The 17,523-nt window shown below is 45.0% G+C and overlaps 1 protein-coding gene across 3 annotated transcripts; it reads left to right on the top strand.

Annotated features, from left to right (window-relative positions):
* The first annotated feature begins 156 nt into the window (after positions 1–156).
* On the top strand, positions 157–16,080 carry HDAC3 (histone deacetylase 3). Of its 3 annotated transcripts, none has more exons than XM_090288128.1 (15): positions 157–273; positions 380–462; positions 1,857–1,999; positions 7,682–7,763; positions 7,891–7,947; positions 8,069–8,124; positions 8,541–8,674; positions 9,200–9,280; positions 9,655–9,728; positions 9,883–9,947; positions 11,149–11,238; positions 11,363–11,421; positions 11,679–11,758; positions 12,062–12,219; positions 15,432–16,080. In XM_090288128.1, exons 1-15 carry the CDS (start codon positions 219–221, stop codon positions 15,499–15,501), a joined length of 1,287 nt encoding a protein of 428 aa, XP_090144254.1. In that variant the 5' UTR covers positions 157–218; the 3' UTR covers positions 15,502–16,080. The 3 variants fall into 3 exon arrangements, with proteins under 3 accessions (XP_090144254.1, XP_090144255.1, XP_090144256.1); XM_090288129.1 differs by having other exon boundaries at positions 270–289; XM_090288130.1 differs by lacking the exons at positions 157–273; positions 380–462 and adding an exon at positions 292–344.
* The last annotated feature ends 1,443 nt before the right edge of the window (positions 16,081–17,523 follow it).

Raw genomic sequence — 17,523 nt, forward strand, 5'->3', positions numbered from 1 at the left:
AAACGCCCAAACGCCCAAACGCTCCAGCTACAGAACCTGAAAGCGAGGCCAGCCGCCGAACTCCGCAGGGGGGCGTGGTCGGGGCGTAGTCTAGGGAGGCGGGGCCTGGGCGACCGGTTCCGCAGAGGCAGACTGCGTGCATACGCAGTACGTACGACGAGAGGTGGGGCAGACGGGAGGCGGGCTGCTGAGGCTCGGGGCCTGGTCCCGCGGGCACCATGGCCAAAACCGTGGCCTATTTCTACGACCCCGACGTGGGCAACTTCCACTACGGTGAGGGGACCAGGTGGTACGCGAGGAGTTTAGGGACGTGGAGGTTCCGAGGCTGAGGCTACAACTCCAGGGTGAGAACTGACGAACTCTCTTCTCCTTCCCCCAGGGGCTGGGCACCCTATGAAGCCCCACCGCTTGGCACTGACCCACAGTCTGGTCCTGCACTACGGTCTCTATAAAAAGATGATCGTGAGTTCCGGCGCCTCTCCTGGGGACTGAGGGTGGGGGCGAGCTGCGGTCCTAGAGCTAGTTAGGCCGCACTGAATGCGCCAAGCGAGACCCACCCCAAGAGTGGGGGTTGGGGGGAGGCTGGATAGAAGTAACCAGAAACAACCCGCCCCGCCCACCCCCACAGCCCGCCATATGCAGAGTGTTGGTGAGTGCACCCACAGACTTAATGGGAGTTACTCTTTCACCCTAGTTAGGTCAGCCACCCTTTGACAGCAGGTGGGTAACAGCCTAGAGGTAGGGTGGAGTGGGGCTGGTTTGGAGACAGAAGGTGTTTTTCTACCTAGCCAGTGTTGTGGCCTCAGGGAAGGGAGAGGGTGCTGGATTACTGTATCTGGATGTGAGGTTTACCCTCAGTTCCCACCCCTTCTCTGCAGCCCTTTTGCACCAACCAGGAGCTGGAGCTCCAGGGAGGACCATAGCCCTATGTATAAATGTGTGTGTGTGTGTGTGTGTGTGTGTGTGTGTGTGTGAGAGAGAGAGAGAGAGAGAGAGAGAGAGAGAGAGAGAGAGCAGCAGATGTCCTGGGTATTCCCTTTTTAACCTAGAATACTCCTGCATGGATAATCACTACTCAACCCTTTATATTCCGGTTACACGCATGCTGTCTGTCCCCAGCTTGGAATTTGTAGCTGTGATATGCGGTTATAACACTTAAGCTCAGCCCTCATGTGTTGCAAGGGGAATTAGTTAACTGTATAAATGAGTGTCCAGTGCTTATGCTGAGGCATAGACAAGTGAGTTGGTCATAGAAAAGACTGAGGTGATGTTAGTACATGAATCTATGAATTCCTTGAAACCTTCTGCTGGTATGTACCTGTGTCCATTTTCTGAGGAGAGAAAAGCTTTTTGGTCTTGGTCAGTTTCTAACAAGAGTGTGAACCCCCTCAAAGGAGAAATCTCTGGCTTAGCACCTGGGTACTTTGGGTTTTGATTAGAAGATTCTCATACATCCCATATTTGATTTCGAAATAAAGACTTCAGACACAGAGAAGGCAGAATCAGAGCCCAAAGGAGGAGACGAGTATGGAGAGAATCAGGAACAGGAGATACAGGGAACAGGTCAGGTAGATCCGGGTTCATGATTGAAAAAGTAGGAAAGGCTATGATGGAGGTGGGAAGGAAAAAGCAAGCCCAGTGATCTTTAGGGGGCTTGATCATCATAAACCACCTGGCTTAACAGAGCCTCTTTTCTTCACTGACCTTTGCCTCATAATGACTATAACAAGAATTGAGGGTAAAGGGACTGCTGGGTGTGGTTTTGGATAGTCCCCAGGGCTGGTACAGTGTGGGCAGTCTCAACCCCATGATTGGGACCGACCCTGCCTGGATTTACCTTGTGTTTCTATCCTGAGGTCTTCAAGCCATACCAGGCCTCCCAGCATGACATGTGCCGCTTCCACTCTGAGGACTACATTGACTTCCTGCAGAGAGTCAGCCCCACCAATATGCAAGGCTTCACCAAGAGCCTTAATGCTTTCAACGTGGGCGATGATTGGTGAGAGGATTAGGACTTTTGATGCCAGGCATTTCAAGAAGAACACTTGAGTGAGGTCTTGCAGGCAGTAAGTGGGAAGAGTATGACTCAGTGAGTCATCATTTACTCATTGGTTTATTCAACAAATATTATTGGTCATTTGCTCTAGGCCAGGCCCTGTGCCAGATGCTGGAGATGCAATGATCAACAACAGTAAAATTTTAATATTACAATTGTGCTAAGTCCTATGAAGGAGAAGTACATGACAGTGCATAAGTGTGTATATGAGGGAAAATTACCCAGTTTTTGGGCTCTGGTCAGTGGAGGCTTCCTAGAGGAAGTAATGAAAATTGAGCTGAGATCTGAAGAAAGAGTAGGAGGTAATTAGGTAACAGATGGTTGGGAGGAGAGAGAGTGAAAGGACAAATGTCATGGGCAGTTGGGATGACATGTGCCAGGATCTGTGGTGGGATAGAGTCTGACTCATTTGAGGAACCGAAAAATGGCCAACTGCAGAATATGAAGAGAAGAGTGATCTGAATTGAGGCTGAAGTGATAGGCAGGGCCTTGAAAAAGTAGACAGTCCTATGATGAATTGGAGTTTTTACCCCGAAAGTAGAGGGAGGTATTCAAAGTTTTAAAAATGAAGAATGAGTAGATATGATCAGGTTTATATGATTGTACCATACCAAGAAAACTCAGAGTTAGACCCTGTGGGGAAGGGAGTGGACTAGAAAGATAAGCCATGGTCCTTGCTTCCATTCTAGTATGCGTTCATGAAAATATATTGGCCATAACAGCTACCATTTACTCAATTTATTTTGAAATTTATTTTTATTTTTAAAGATTTTATTTATTTTCAGAGAGAGGGGAAGGGAGGAAGAAAGAGAGGGAGGGAAAGATCAGTTGGTTGCCTTTTGCAAGCCTCAAATTGGGGACCTGGCCCACAACTCAGGCATGTACCCTGACAGGGAATCGAACCAGCGACCTTTTGGTTTTCAGGCTGGCACTCAATCCACTGAGCTGCACCAGCCAGTGCTAAACTTGTTACTAGGGAAAATTTCAAACATTTCTGAAAGTCGTCGTCGGCAGCCGTCCGTCTTGAGAGACGATGGTGTAGCTTCTTAAGAGTCTATCTGCACCGCCAAGAATGGCTGTGCAGTCCGACTCGGGAGTGACATGGTATCTGTCTCCTCCCTTGTTGAATCGACATCATGCGATGACGCTGAAGCTACAGAGCCTGGGCAGGGTGATATGGAGGGTCTGCTGTTGCCCATGCAGCAGACCCCCCCTCTCTTCGCAGCTGAAGGGTCCAAGGGAAAGACGGAGTCAATACAGCTTGGGTTCAGGTGCGCCGCAGGAGTTGCCGGTGTTGACTACAACGTCAAACCGCCTTAGGGACTCCGGCTCCGGATTTTCTGTCGGGGTTTACTCCCTTAGCCTTTCCCCTGAAGAGGTATGCCGCAAGGCAGCGGAGGTTTTTTGGAGTCAGAGTTTTCCTTCTCTGATTTCTGAAAGTATAGTACAGCAAACCCCATATGTATATCTATCATGCAGCTGTAACACAAACAGATGGCCAATTTTCATCTGTATCCCCTCACGTTAGATTATTTTAAAACAGTTCCCAGATGTCACATTCTTTTATCTGTGAATACTTTATGTATCTCCAAATTATACTCTTTAAAAATACACAGTATTATCACATCTAAAAAACTAGCAGTTATTCCTTAATATCATCAGATATGCAGTCAGTATTCAAATTTCTCCAATTGTCTTACAATTTTTCTTTTTTTGCAGTTGATTTTAATTAGGATCTAAACAAGATTTACACATTGTATTTGGTTGACATATCTCTTAATACTTAATCTGTAACACTTCTTTCCCTTGGATTTAATTCCTGAAGAGACCAGCCTGTTGATCCTGTAGAGTTTCCTACAACAGCTGCCATTTATTAAATACTTACTCTGCTATGCTGAGGGGTTGCTGCTACATCCGCTTAATTCTCACACTAACCCTGAGATGTAATAATCCTTTTCCTGGTGTTGGTTACTGAAGTTAGAGATTTAGGTAACTTAGCTTGAGTCACATAACTGGTTAGTGGAGGTGGCACAATTCAGATCCAGAGCCTAGGTTTTTAAATACTACATTAATCTGTTTCCCTAAAATATCCTACCAATAGAAGTAGCCTGGGCTGGAGAAACAGATGCCAGCTCCTTAGGCTGGCATTGAACACCTTCCATTCTTACCTCTACGCCCCTGCTGCATAGGTACCTCCTGCAATGCCTTATATTTCCCCTTCATCCTCTCCAAGGCCTTGCCAGCCTTCGTACCACCAGGAAGTTTCACACCACAAAGCCTTTCTTGACCACACCAGCTTCAGAGGTCTTGCACACACTACACTGTCATTTGGTGTTTAGTCACGGGCTACTGAAGGAGGTTACTTGGTTTTTTGTTATTGCTGTTGGTGCTACTTCTGAGATCACTTTATAGGTCTGTGAATGCAGGGTCAGTTCTTAGGCCACAGCTGGGGCCCTGAGAGAGCTGTTTCTGCACTTAGGGAATCCTATCCCTGGGCCCTTTGCGCTGCAAATAAATATTCTATGTTTATATTATTATAACTTTGAAAATTCTTTTAGTGTTGAACCCAGTAGGATACTATAATTTAATCTTTGTCTTGCACAACTTTTTGTTTTTCCTGGAGCTGATAATTGCATTATTTATTTGCTTGTCTATGAGTCGATCACAAATCATTCTCAAAGTCTTTGAGAAACTATAAAACTCCCTACAATTTTCTTTTTCACATAGTCAAATGTGTCAGCTGCACTATTTTCTTGGAGACCTAAAACAGGATTTTTTTAAAAGCATTTTCTTTACTATTTTTTTCGAGTATATTTTATTGATTATGCTATTACAGTTCCATTTTTTCCCCTTTGCCCCCCCGCCACCCAGTACCTGCCTTTCCTCCTGCAATCCCACCCCCCTTAGTTCATGTCCATGGGTCATACATGTACGTTCTTTAGTCTCTCCATTTCCTTTACTCTTTTTAACATACCTGTCTAATTTGTACCTACTAATTATGCTTCTTAATCTCTGCACCTCTTCCCCCATTCTCCCTCTTCCCCCTCCCCACTGATAACCCTCCAAATGATCTCCATACCTATGATTCTGTTCCTGTTCTAGTTATTTGCTTAGTTTGTTTTGTTTTTTAGATTCATTTGTTGATAGTTGAGAGTTTGGTGTCATTTTACTGTTCATAGTTTTGATCTTCTTTTTCTTAAATAAGTTCCTTTAACATTTCACATAACAAGGGCTTGGTGATGATGAACTCCTTATAGCTTTCCCTTGTTTGGGAAGCACTTTATCTGCCCTTCTATTCTAAATGATAGCTTTGCTGCATAGAATAATCTTGGTTGTAGGTCCTTACTTTTCAGCACTTTGAGTACTTCTTTCCAGCCCCTTCTTGCCTGCAAAGTTTCTTTTGAGAAATTAGCTGATAGTCTTATGGGAACTCCTTTGTAGATAACTCTGCTTTTCTCTTTTTGCTTCTAAAATTCCCTTTTAATTTTTATCCTTTGGCATTTTAATTATGATATGTCTTGGTGTGGTCCTCTTTGGGTCCAACTTGTTGGGGATTCTCTGTGCTTCCTGGACTTGTATGTCTATTTCCTTTACCAAATTAGGAAAGTTTTCTTTCATTATTTTTTCAAATAAGTTTTCAATTTCTTGCCTTTCCTCTTCTCCTCTGGCACCCCTGTGATTTGGATGTTGGCACTTTTGGAGATATCTTATTCGCTCCTCATTTTTTTGAATTCTTGATTTTTCATTTTGTATTGGTTCACTGTTTATTTCTTCCTTATGTTCCAATTCATTGATTTGAACCCCTGCTTTCTTTCCTACATTTTTGGTTCCATGTAGATTTTTCTTTATTTCACTTAGTGTAGCCTTCACTTCTTTCCTTATGTGTTTGCTGTACTCAATCATTTCTCTGAGCATTGTGGTCACCAGTGTTTTGAACTCCATGTCTGATAGGTTGGCTCCCTCCTCCTCGCTTAGTTTACCCCCTGGAGCCTTGATCAGCTCCCTTGTTTGGGCCATAATTCTCTGTCTCCTCAGTTTGTCAGTGCTGGGTGACCAGTTTCACTACTTTGTGGTGATGTATGTGAGAAAGGGGCCAGAGAGGGAACAATATTGCTTGCTCAGCACTCACCCTGTTTCCAGTCACTTTACCCACTTACTGTATGCAACCAGCGCCCCTCTAGCTGTTGCCCTGGTGATGGTTCCCAGAGTCACTAGGCTTGCATATGTTCTAGGACCATGGGGGCCCTATAAACTAACTCTGCTGAGACAGAGTCCATTTCTTTCATAGCCCCAACCCCCACTGGTTTTCACAGCCAGAAGCAATGACACTTTATCTTCCTAGCGCTGGAACTGTGAATTGCGTGATCTGGCCTGGGAGTGGGATTGCTCCTCGAGTATCCCTTCCAGCTTTTATAATGTGTGACCACTTGCTCCCCTGGCTGGCCACAGACACTGCCTTGCCACTGCCTGGCCTCCACCACACCACGTCTTCTCTACCCTGGCTCCCTGGCTCCGACCCTCCTACACTTCTGGATGAATACTTCCTTTTTAAATCTTTGGTTGTTGGACTTCCATACAGATTTTCTGGCAGTTCTGTGAGGTAGTTGTAATCCTTATGGTTGTGTGAGGAGGCGAAGTGTGTCCTCCTACATCTCCATCTTGGCCAGAAGCTGCATTTCGTTTTCTGAAGGTCAGGTTTATGAAAGTATAATTTGCATACAGTAAAATGCAACCATTTTAGGTATATAGTTCTGAGAGTTTTGACAGAAAGGTCAATTTCCCTCAAAGGTCCCTCATGCCTGTTTGGAGTCAATCTCTTCTTTTCATTTTAACTCTAGGAAACTGCTGATCTGAGGTCTGTCCCAATATTTTGCCTTTTCCTGAGTGCATTTAAATGTAGCCCTATAGTATGTAACCTTTTGTGTCTGGCTTCAAGCCAATTAAAAAAAAAAAAGAATGAATATGGTAATAATGATAGATAACACTTATTAAAGGCATACTAGTTTTTATACACTGTGTTAAAAGCTTTTTGTGGGTTATCGTATTAGTATTACTATTTTGTGTATACTATAGGAATATAACTAAAATATGTAATTATAAAGAATATTATTGAACATTATATTAAAATGTGATACACAAGAATCTTTTTAAAATGATTTTATTTATTTACTTTTAGGGGGGGGAGGGAGGGAAAGAGAGAGAGAGAGAGAAACATTTATTGGCTGCCTCTCGCATGTGCCCTGATTAGGGACCGAACCCATAATGCAGGCATGTGCCCTGACCAGGTATTGAACTGGCCATCCTAGAAAAAGCTTCTAAGAAAAATAGAGCTGATGTTCTCTTTCAGCTTATTTTCCTTTTGTGTGTACACTCAAGTACCTAGAGCTGACTGCTTCTTTCTAGCTAGGGTGCAAACTTCTCTTTATTTCCCATCAGTGCCTCGCACAGGGCTTGGTACGTGGTTTGTTCCAAAATATTTGTTGAATAAATTTTCAGATAACTTGGATGTGCAGGAGGAGGGGAGCGGGTTATTGAAGAATGGAAGTTGGAAGGGTTTGGGCAGCGGGGTTGTAGGAAGGCCTAGACAGAGGTAAAAGGGCTTCAACTTGCTTCTCTTCCCTGCAGCCCAGTGTTTCCCGGGCTCTTTGAGTTCTGTTCCCGTTACACGGGTGCATCTCTGCAAGGAGCAACCCAGCTGAACAACAAGGTGACCACAGCCCCGGGTGCCCTTCCCCCTTTCTCTGGGTCACTGGACTCAAGGCCTTGACCCTGACCATGAGCTCTGACCTTTGGTGGTAGGCAGGAGGATTGTGAGTTGGGTGTTTGTTTTTCAGATCTGTGATATTGCCATTAACTGGGCTGGTGGTCTGCACCATGCCAAGAAGTTTGAGGTGAGTGAGGAGGCAATGGGGAAGACAGTGGCCACTCTGGGGTTGGTGTTCAGGATGACAGTAGAGGACAGCTGGGTGGAGGAATTGTTCCTTTTTTTATAAGACCACTGTCTTACCGTAGGCCTCTGGGTTCTGCTATGTCAATGACATTGTGATTGGCATCCTGGAGCTGCTCAAGTAAGTAGTCTGGGGAGAGATGGAGGGGCTTATGAGACTCTTAGGTGAGGAGATCTCAGTTGCCCTGGCCCTGACCCTGACCTTGACCTCCACCTCCACCTCCGCCTCCATACTAGCTTCTTCCAAGTTCTTTATGCTTTACTCAGGCTGCTTCTTCCTGTGCTCTGCTACAGATTCCCTGTTGCCTGCTCACATTTCAGCCTTCTCTGCACATCCCTCTCCTGTCCTTGCCTCCAGCCTGGAGCCCCAGGGTTGCCCTTAGGGAACTGGTGGTGTTAGGTTTCAGGTGACTTGGATGGAATTGGGTGGAAGCAAAGTCTTCATAATCCAAAACCTTGTGTTTGGGAGGAGTGTCTGGGGGGTTTTGTTCCTGGGGTTCACCCCTGCCTGAGACCCTGGCTTTGCCCTCGCCCCAGGTACCACCCTCGGGTGCTCTACATTGATATTGACATCCACCATGGTGATGGGGTTCAGGAAGCCTTCTACCTCACTGACCGAGTCATGACAGTGTCCTTCCACAAATACGGAAACTACTTCTTCCCCGGCACAGGTATGGGAATAGAAATGTCTATCCCCTTAGCACCTCTCAGCTCTTTACCATGACTGCCTCCTTCTCAGCCTTCATGTCTCAGCTCAGATGCCCCTCTTCAGAGAAGCCTGTCCTAACCACCCAGAGAAAGTAGTCACCTCCTTCCCCATTACTGTCTCACCTCACTCTGCTTGTTTCTCACAGGGCACACACTGCTATTTGTATTTGTTGTAGTGTTTTGTTTTGTTTTGTTTACTGTCTCCTTCGTTATGCTCACCCCCCAAAATAAAAGCTTAGTGGGATTGCCTTCATTTCACTGGTTCTCTTGTATATCCCCCATGCCTAGTATACAGCTTGATTCATAGTAGGCCCTCAAAAACTATTGTTGAGTGAATGCAAGCTGCAGGAGACTTAGTGGCTCTAGGGGGGGTCTATGGTGCAGGTACATAAATGGAGTGAGAGGCCTTCAGTGTTGGCTGGGGTTGAAGCAGTTGTGGGTGCCTCCACATGCATGGCTGCCACCCCCCACCTCCCATTTCCCTGTAGGTGACATGTATGAAGTTGGAGCAGAGAGTGGCCGCTATTATTGTCTCAATGTGCCCCTGCGGGATGGCATTGATGACCAAAGTAAGTACTGAAGTCTTCTCCCGGTTCACTGGGCCCTTTTTTCTCTCCTGGAACTAACCTCTTCTGCCTGAATGGTCTACTCTTGGACCAGGTGTCCTTAAGGATGAATGGCCTTCTGAGAGACCACGAGCCCCTTTCCCTGGAAACTGTGCAGCACATTATATGTATGTGCGTTTTTCTGGAACAAGGGTCATTAGCTTTCACCTGTCACTCCAAGGGGTCTGGGACCCCCTCTAGAAGTTTAGAACCAATGGTTTGGTTCCTTGGGTTGCCCCTTTCCTGGGCTATATGCTCTCTCAACCCCCTTTTTCCTTTTGTTCCCTGTCTCCCCATCCCCTTGGGGTGCCAGGTGCCCATCTTTGGCCCTCTCTCAGGTTACAAACACCTTTTCCAGCCGGTTATTAACCAAGTGGTGGACTTCTACCAACCCACGTGCATTGTTCTCCAGGTAATACTTCCAGTGGGTGGTCAGGACGGCTCTGCCTAGGCTTGGGGGAAGAGAGCAGGGAGAAGGGAGCCTCTAGGCTGGTGGGGAAGGGAAGACTGTCTGGGGCATTCTGATCAGTTATCTTACTGCAGCTGCCTGGGCTTGCTTTTTGCAGTGTGGAGCTGACTCTCTAGGCTGTGATCGATTGGGCTGCTTCAACCTCAGCATTCGAGGACATGGGTGAGACTTGTTCTCCTTTGACTCCCCCAGGTTTTCAAGTGGCCTGGACCCCCATACAGAGAGGGAGTGGTTGGAGAATGGGCCTCTCCTCTTCTTGGGAATAAAAAATAGGTACAAATTGTACTAGAATCAGAAAGGTCACCTTGAACAGGGTTTCCCAGGTGGTCATTCATTCACAATAAGTTTTTGTTAAGCATGTATTATGTTCCAGGCATTGTACAAGGATATGGGGATCCATTGGGGAAACTCCCATGACTTGACAGTTTAGTGTAAGAAACAGATAAAACATAAGTAAGCAAACCAAGTAGATTGTTATAAATCCTATGAAGGGAAAAGATAGGAAGCTACGATACAGGTTAACAGTGGGGGACTACTTTAGATAGCAGGATTTGGAAAGGATTTTCTGAGGAGTTGAAATTTGGACTGAGACCTGAAGGCTGAAAGGAGTGAGCCATAGGAAGAGCAGAGAGAAGTCTGTCCCAGGTGGTGGGCAGGGCCCACACAGAGGCTGTGAGGCAGGGAAGGGCTGGTGTGCGGAGGAGATGAAGGAAAACCAGTGAGGTGGGAACACGGGGAGCGAGCTGGCGGCGGTTTGAGGTGAGGTCTGAGAAATCGGCAGTGGTGAGGGTGACCAGAGCTTTTAGACCCTGGTAAGGAGTCTAGATTATATTTCAAATAGGATGGAAAACCGTTGAAACATATTAAGCAGGGCAGTGCCATGATCTGACTCATGTTTCTGACTGCTGATTGGAGAAAGGTTTGGGTTGGGGAGACAGGAGTGGAAGCTGGAAAATCAGTTAGAAAGCTATTGATGTTGTATAGGTAGGGGATGTGGTGCCTGGGCTAAGGTGGAGGAGGTGGTGACGGAGAGATGTGGATGATTTGAGTTATATTTTGGCTTTAGAACTGATAGCACTTGCTGGCGCATGGATGAAAACAGCTGATTAACATGTAGGGTTCCAGGGTGGGTATAGAGCAGGACAGAAGTAGGAGTATACTTTATTTAAATTTTCTTTTTTGAGACACAACAGAAACAATAAAGTACATGTATCTCAAGGATATAACTCAGTGACTGTCACTGCCTAGATCAAGATACAGAACCTTTTCTTGTTTCCTCATGCCCCTTTCCAGACAATACCGAGAGGTGTCTACTTTGGCTTTTGATAACTACCTTTATCTGTTCTTCGGTTTCTTTTAACAGGGAATGTGTCGAATATGTCAAGAGCTTCAATATCCCTCTATTGGTGCTAGGTGGTGGTGGCTATACTGTCCGAAATGTTGCCCGCTGCTGGTAAGCAGGCCCCCTGATTTTCCTCTTCCATTGTCCCATGTGAGCTAGGGGCTCCCTGAGAGATGACCAAGTGGCCCCTTCAGCCCACTTACTCAGCCTGCCCACTTCTGCTGGTTGGTTTCAGGACATATGAGACATCGCTGCTGGTGGAAGAGGCCATTAGTGAGGAGCTTCCCTATAGTGGTAAGGACCACCCCATGATACCCCAACACCAGGAAAGCCATTCTCCCAAGACCCCACAATGGCTTGCTTTTAAGGGAGAGTGAAAGTTGATATTCTCAGAGCTCTGCAGATTAAACCCCTGAGCTCAGAGCAATGAAAAGATTAGGCAACTCTAATGTAGGAATTTTGGATGGGAAGGGAAGAGATTGGGAAATCTTGGGACCTACCTGCCTGTCTGAGGCATACCATCTCCTTCTAATCTTGTTTTCCCTCCTAAGAGTACTTCGAGTACTTTGCCCCAGACTTCACGCTCCATCCAGATGTCAGTACCCGCATTGAGAATCAGAACTCACGCCAGGTCAGTAGTTCAGAGAAGCTGAGGACAAGAGTAGGGGAGCCTAGGAGAGGTCCAGGATGTGGGAAATTGGAGAAACCAGAGAAGAAGGTTCTTAGTCATCACTCTCACTGTTACCAGCGAGGAGGCAGCCTGTGTTAAAGTAGAGGCAATCGGGAGGGGAGGAGGGACACTTATCAGTTGGGGGACTCAAACTAAGATTCAAATGGGATTAAAACTAGGATGGTAGGGGTGAAAGGCAGCTAGAAGGGTGGATGCCCTGAATCACTGGGAGCTGCTCACTCTCCATTCCTCATCCTCAACCAGTATCTGGACCAGATCCGCCAGACCATCTTTGAAAACCTGAAGATGCTAAACCATGCACCTAGTGTCCAGATCCATGATGTGCCCGCAGACCTCCTGACCTATGACAGGACCGATGAGGCTGATGCAGAGGAGAGGGGTCCTGAGGAGAACTATAGCAGGTCTGGGGCAGGGGCTGGAGAGCGGGGATTCTCACAGGCTTGTCAGGGAGGTGAAGGGGGAGAAGTAAACTGAGCCAATAGCTTAATTGTCCCTGGCTTACCTCCTATAGTATGCCTGCTCTTTGGTCTGTTGCTATTTCATACTTTTATTTTTCTTTTTGCCCTGTTTTTAATGATATAAGTAACATGTATTTATTGTAAAAATTTTATTTATTTATTTATTTTCTTTAAATGAGATGGTTAGAGTATTTTGTTTATTTACTTTTGTAGAGAGGGGAAGGGAGGGAGAAAGAGACAAAAGCGTTGATGTGCCAGAGATAAAACTATCGGTTGCTTCTTGCACACCCCCAACTGAGGACCTGGCCTGCAACCCAGGCCTGTGACCTGACCAGGAATTGAACCGGCAACCTTTCAGTTTGCAGGCCAGTACTCAATCCACTGAGCCACATGAGCCAGGGGTATTGTAAAATTTTAAACAGCCCCAAAACATACTAAGTTCGCATTTACAGAATCCCAGACCCATTCCACAAAGTAACTTCTGTTAGTCTGGTTTGTATCTTTTCAGATAGATTTTTTTCTATAGATTACAAGTATACTGTTCAACATGCACAGATCAACACAAAAACACAAATGACATACACAGTCATTCTCAGTTTGTATAATTTTTTTTTTAATACATGTTGGATCATTCTATATAGGTTGCTCTACAACTTACACTTGGTTCTTTCCTTCTTTCTTTCTTTCTTTTTTTTTTAACAAGGTAATGAATATCTTCCCATGTCAGTATATATAGATCTGCTTCATTTTATCAGCTGTAAAATTATTCCATTGTGTGGATGTAGCCTCATTTAACCAAGTACCATTGATGGACATTTACATATTTATCATTTTTTTCATTATTGCAAAGAATGTGGCAATGAACTCCTTTACATGTATATCTTTACATGCTTGCTTGAGTAGATTAGATTCTTAGAATTATTCCTGCTGGTCAAAAGCTGTGTGCACTAAATTTTGAAATATCTGCTGCCAAATTGCCTTCCAAAAATTCTGTAACAGTTTATATTCTTGCTAGCGTCTTCCAGGTTCTGAGCTGGACAGGTCACTGCCCATATACTGCTATCTAAGGCCCTTTGGTTTCTTTCCTCTCTTAATTTTTTCAGGTATGATAATTGTATTGTTATTTTTTTAAAAGTCTATATCTTTCTTAGATGCTAAAATATTTACAGATGCAATGAATTAGGGGGGAAAAGTCTAGGATAGAATTTATTTTTTTAATTTCAAAACAGGCTTTTCTGAAAAATGAAGGGGAAAGACAGTAGAATCCAGAAGTGCAGAGAGACACGCACTTAATGGAGAACAGATTTCTGTACGTGACTGAACGATAACCACAGCTGGACACTCACAGGACATCTGGTCCTGCTCCCATGCAGCATTAGAGCTGTGAGCTGGCTCTGCTGCAGAGTCTGATGGACTTCTCAGTCCCTTCCAGAACCTACTTCTCTTAGAGTTTAAGCTTCCAGGTCCATCCTCTGGACCTGGACTTTACTGCTTGGACCCTTGGGACTACTCCAACCTTCCTCCATGCATTTCCCCTCATTCCCACTCCTGGTTGAGGAAGTATCTGAATCTCTGGCCTTAGGAATTCCTTTTTGACCCATCATCTCCTCAGCTTCTCCAGGTCTCTGAGGTCTAAAATCTGGAAATTGATTTTCTTTGCCTTAAAGAAAGGTAAAAACCTGTATCTAAGTTCTTCCTTTTGGCAAAGTGGGGCCTTTTCATCTATCTTTCCAGTCTGATATCTTGGCCTAACGTGTGCATTATTTCCTCCCCTCTCAACAGCCAGCAGAAGCCTTAGGCCTCTTCCTGTCCTGAGCCCTACCTCACTGTCAGACTGCCCACTGAATTCCTGTCCTTTGCTGCCTATGTCTTTAGCTTGCATGTCATTTGCAGAATTGTGGTAACAAGAGTTACCACTTTTTGTGGGTTTGCTAAGCACCAGACTCAATACTAAGTGTTTTACAGTAATACATATCATCATGTCATCATTCTGTTGCCTGAGCCATCAGACAACCCTAAGAGGTGGCTATTACCCTTAAAGTACCAGAGGAGGGTTCTAAGGCTCAGAGAGATTCAGTAACTTTCTGAAGGTTCCACAGCTAGTTTAATATCAGGGCTGACATTCAAACCTGAGTCTCTGACTCCGCACCTTGAACCCTTGTGTACTTAGAAGTAATTGAGACATTGCTTACCAGGCAGATTGGGCTTTTCCTGACTTAGCTCCCCAGCTCCTCTTTGATGACTTTTTTCCCTTCTTAATTATCACCTGTGAACAAGATAATTCAGTTATCAGTTATTCATAATCTCCTAGAGAATAATTTTCAAAAAGATATAAACTGGTATTGAGTATTTACTGGGCCCTGTGTGGCTTTCACATCCGTTTTCTCATGACAGGTTTATAATATCATGTCCCTTTTCTGCATACAACTCTCCTGTCCATTGCACTTAGAAGAAAATGCAGGCTTCTGACCATGACTTCAAATGGTCTTGCATGCTGGCCCTTACCTACAGCCCTGGTCTCATCTTTTAACTGCTCTCCTCCATGCACACTACTCCCAGCCATCCTGGTCTCCTTGCTCTTGCTGGAGTGCATCAGTCTACTTCCACCTTATAACTTCATTACTTGGGTTTTGTTTGTTTGTTTGTTTTTTCAGTTCTGAACAGCCTTCCTGAGGTCTTTGGCTGGCCAGTTCCTTCTCAGACTTTACGTCTCACTTTCTTTTAACAGCCTTTTCTAATAATCCTGTCTGAAATTTTATTCTTTTCCTCCATCACTCTGTCACATCTCCCCTTATTTCATTTTAAAATATTCACAGTGCTCTCCATCATCTGAAGTTATTATTTATTTATTTACTTTGTCAGTTATTGTCAGTTTCATTTATTAGGTAAGTTTTGGAGGATTGCCGGAAATTTTGTCGGGCTTACTCTACTGTATTGCTAAAGCTCATGACAGTGTCTCTAGCACAGAGCAGTCTCAATAAATGTTTACTGACTGCACAAGTGGAGGAATAACTAGTGATTATTCTCTACCAACATAAGGGTAGGACTGGTTCCCTGACAAAGGAGTGTGGGAAGTGGCTCCAGAGAGGGTGCCTGTGTGGGAAAATAGTGGAACTTGGAAGGTGGGCCCTCACCTCTCTCCCCTTGCCTTGCAGGCCAGAGGCACCCAATGAGTTCTATGATGGAGACCACGACAATGACAAGGAAAGCGATGTGGAGATTTAAGAGCAGCTGGGCTTGCTGTGCGCCAAGGAATTCCCTTTTACCTCTTGATTGGGTGGGAGGGAAAAGGTGTGGGCCCCCCAGCTGTGGAGTGGTCACTTTCACTGGTTTTACCGATGCTGGGGGACTATTAGGAGGTCACATCTTATTCTCAAACCAACTATCCTCTTTCTTCTCCCTTGCAAGACCTGACAATGATACCTATTCGGGATTGGATGGGGACAAAGATGGCTATCTCTAGACATCTTGGGCAGTGGGCCATAGATGCTAGTCCCTGCCCTCTGGCCCCTTTATTCCTTACCAGCTTCCCTCTAACCCAGAGTTTTAGGGATGAAGGAGTAATCAGGACTGAGGTCGCCTCTGACTTCTTCTCCTGGGTTCTCCTACTGCAGGCCTTGCTTCCAGTGCAGGTGAAGAGTGAGGGATTTTAGGAGGCTCTGGCTCCCTAATACCTTAGCCCCAAATGTTGGGAAGTACGTTTTTGAGTTGGGGGAGGATGTGAAAATGCCCTGTTCTAACTTTTGGCTCTATGTCCATTTTGCCACTGTTTTTATCCAATAAACCAAGTTGGTATTTTTTGTACATTTTGCTCTTCTGGGCATAGTCTTAATTTTTGCTAGCTTCCTATGTGTGAAGGGGGAGGGAATGGGGATGATGATGTATGTAATAAAAATCATAGTTCATATTCACTTAGCACTTGCTCATATGTAGGGAGTTAATAGAGCATTCTGGTTAAGAGTTAGACAAACCTGGACAGATGACTCATTTAAGAGAGGGGAGTAGAAGAGGACTTCAGATTCTTGAACCTACCTGGGTGTTTGGAATGGTGATGCTAGTTGGTGAAGATGCACTGAGAGAAAATGTGCTTAATTAGCACAGTGCCTGACAGATAGTTTCCCATGATCTTAACTGTCTATGTGAAGAACGATGCTAGTAGTCCCAAGCATGGGTCCTTCCCTGAAGAAGGTTACAGTCCAGTAAGGAGTGAGGTAAATGCTATAGTAGAGGTAGATGGTAGTAAAAGAAAGAAGAGTAGTAGATGGGTCACTTTTCTGTGCTTTGATCCTGTCTGTTTCTCAACATTCTGGCTTATAAAGTATGTAGCCTTTGAACTGTTTTGGACAAGTTTGAGTTCAGAGTGTAGGCTAGATAGCTCTATGCAACTTTTCATCAGGCAATTAGAAAGTGGAATGTGAGAGATGAAGGCTGAATTTAGGAACCAGCCAGGTTGACAGTCCCTGTAATCTTACCAAGCTCTAGACAGAGCACAGGGGACTAGAGAGTAAGTCACTGAATTTTCCCTCCAGAAACATACATTTGAAATTGCCAGCTCTGGGCAAGGCAATTCAGTCCATACTTTGAGGACCCACTGGATGCTACATACTTTTCACTCAAGGAACAGTTGTAGCTGGTAGAATGAAATTACTGAGGGGAGAAATCAAACTAGTAGAGAACAAAGAACATACTCTTGGAGTACACCTGTTCTTTTCACTCTGGTTTGGTTTATGTTAGTAGGGAATCCTGGTTAAACATAGGGCTTGGCAGTTAGACTAACCTGGATTTAAGTTTTTATCAATTATGTGTCCTTGGGCAAATCACTTCAACTCTCAAAGTCCAAATTTCCTGTCTGTAAAATAGACTACTGGAATCTATGACATGGCATTGTAAGGATTCAATGAGAAAATACACGTAGAGTGTTTTATATAGTGTCTGGCATAGAGCAAGTGTGTTGTAAATGGTGACTTATTACTGTTTAGGCACACATTGGCAATAACTAGTTTTTCCATATTAGAAACACAACTAGAAAGTAGCAGACCTGGGAGTTAAAACTAGCTGATCTGTCTGGGCCCAGAGGATGCTTAGATAGCCTTGGGGCAGGGTGCGGGGCTCCTTGTTGCCATGTCCCATGGACCCTGCTGTGGCATAGCTGATCTCGCTGGTGTCTGGTACCCTGTGCAGGTCCTGTGGGGTGGGAGACTGCTTACACTTCTTGATCTGTTTGTAGGTCATGCCAGCACCCAGTAC

Source organism: Furipterus horrens, unplaced genomic scaffold (assembly GCF_987537825.1).
Source record: "Furipterus horrens unplaced genomic scaffold, mFurHor1.1.pri manual_scaffold_10, whole genome shotgun sequence".
Lineage (NCBI taxonomy): Eukaryota > Metazoa > Chordata > Mammalia > Chiroptera > Furipteridae > Furipterus > Furipterus horrens.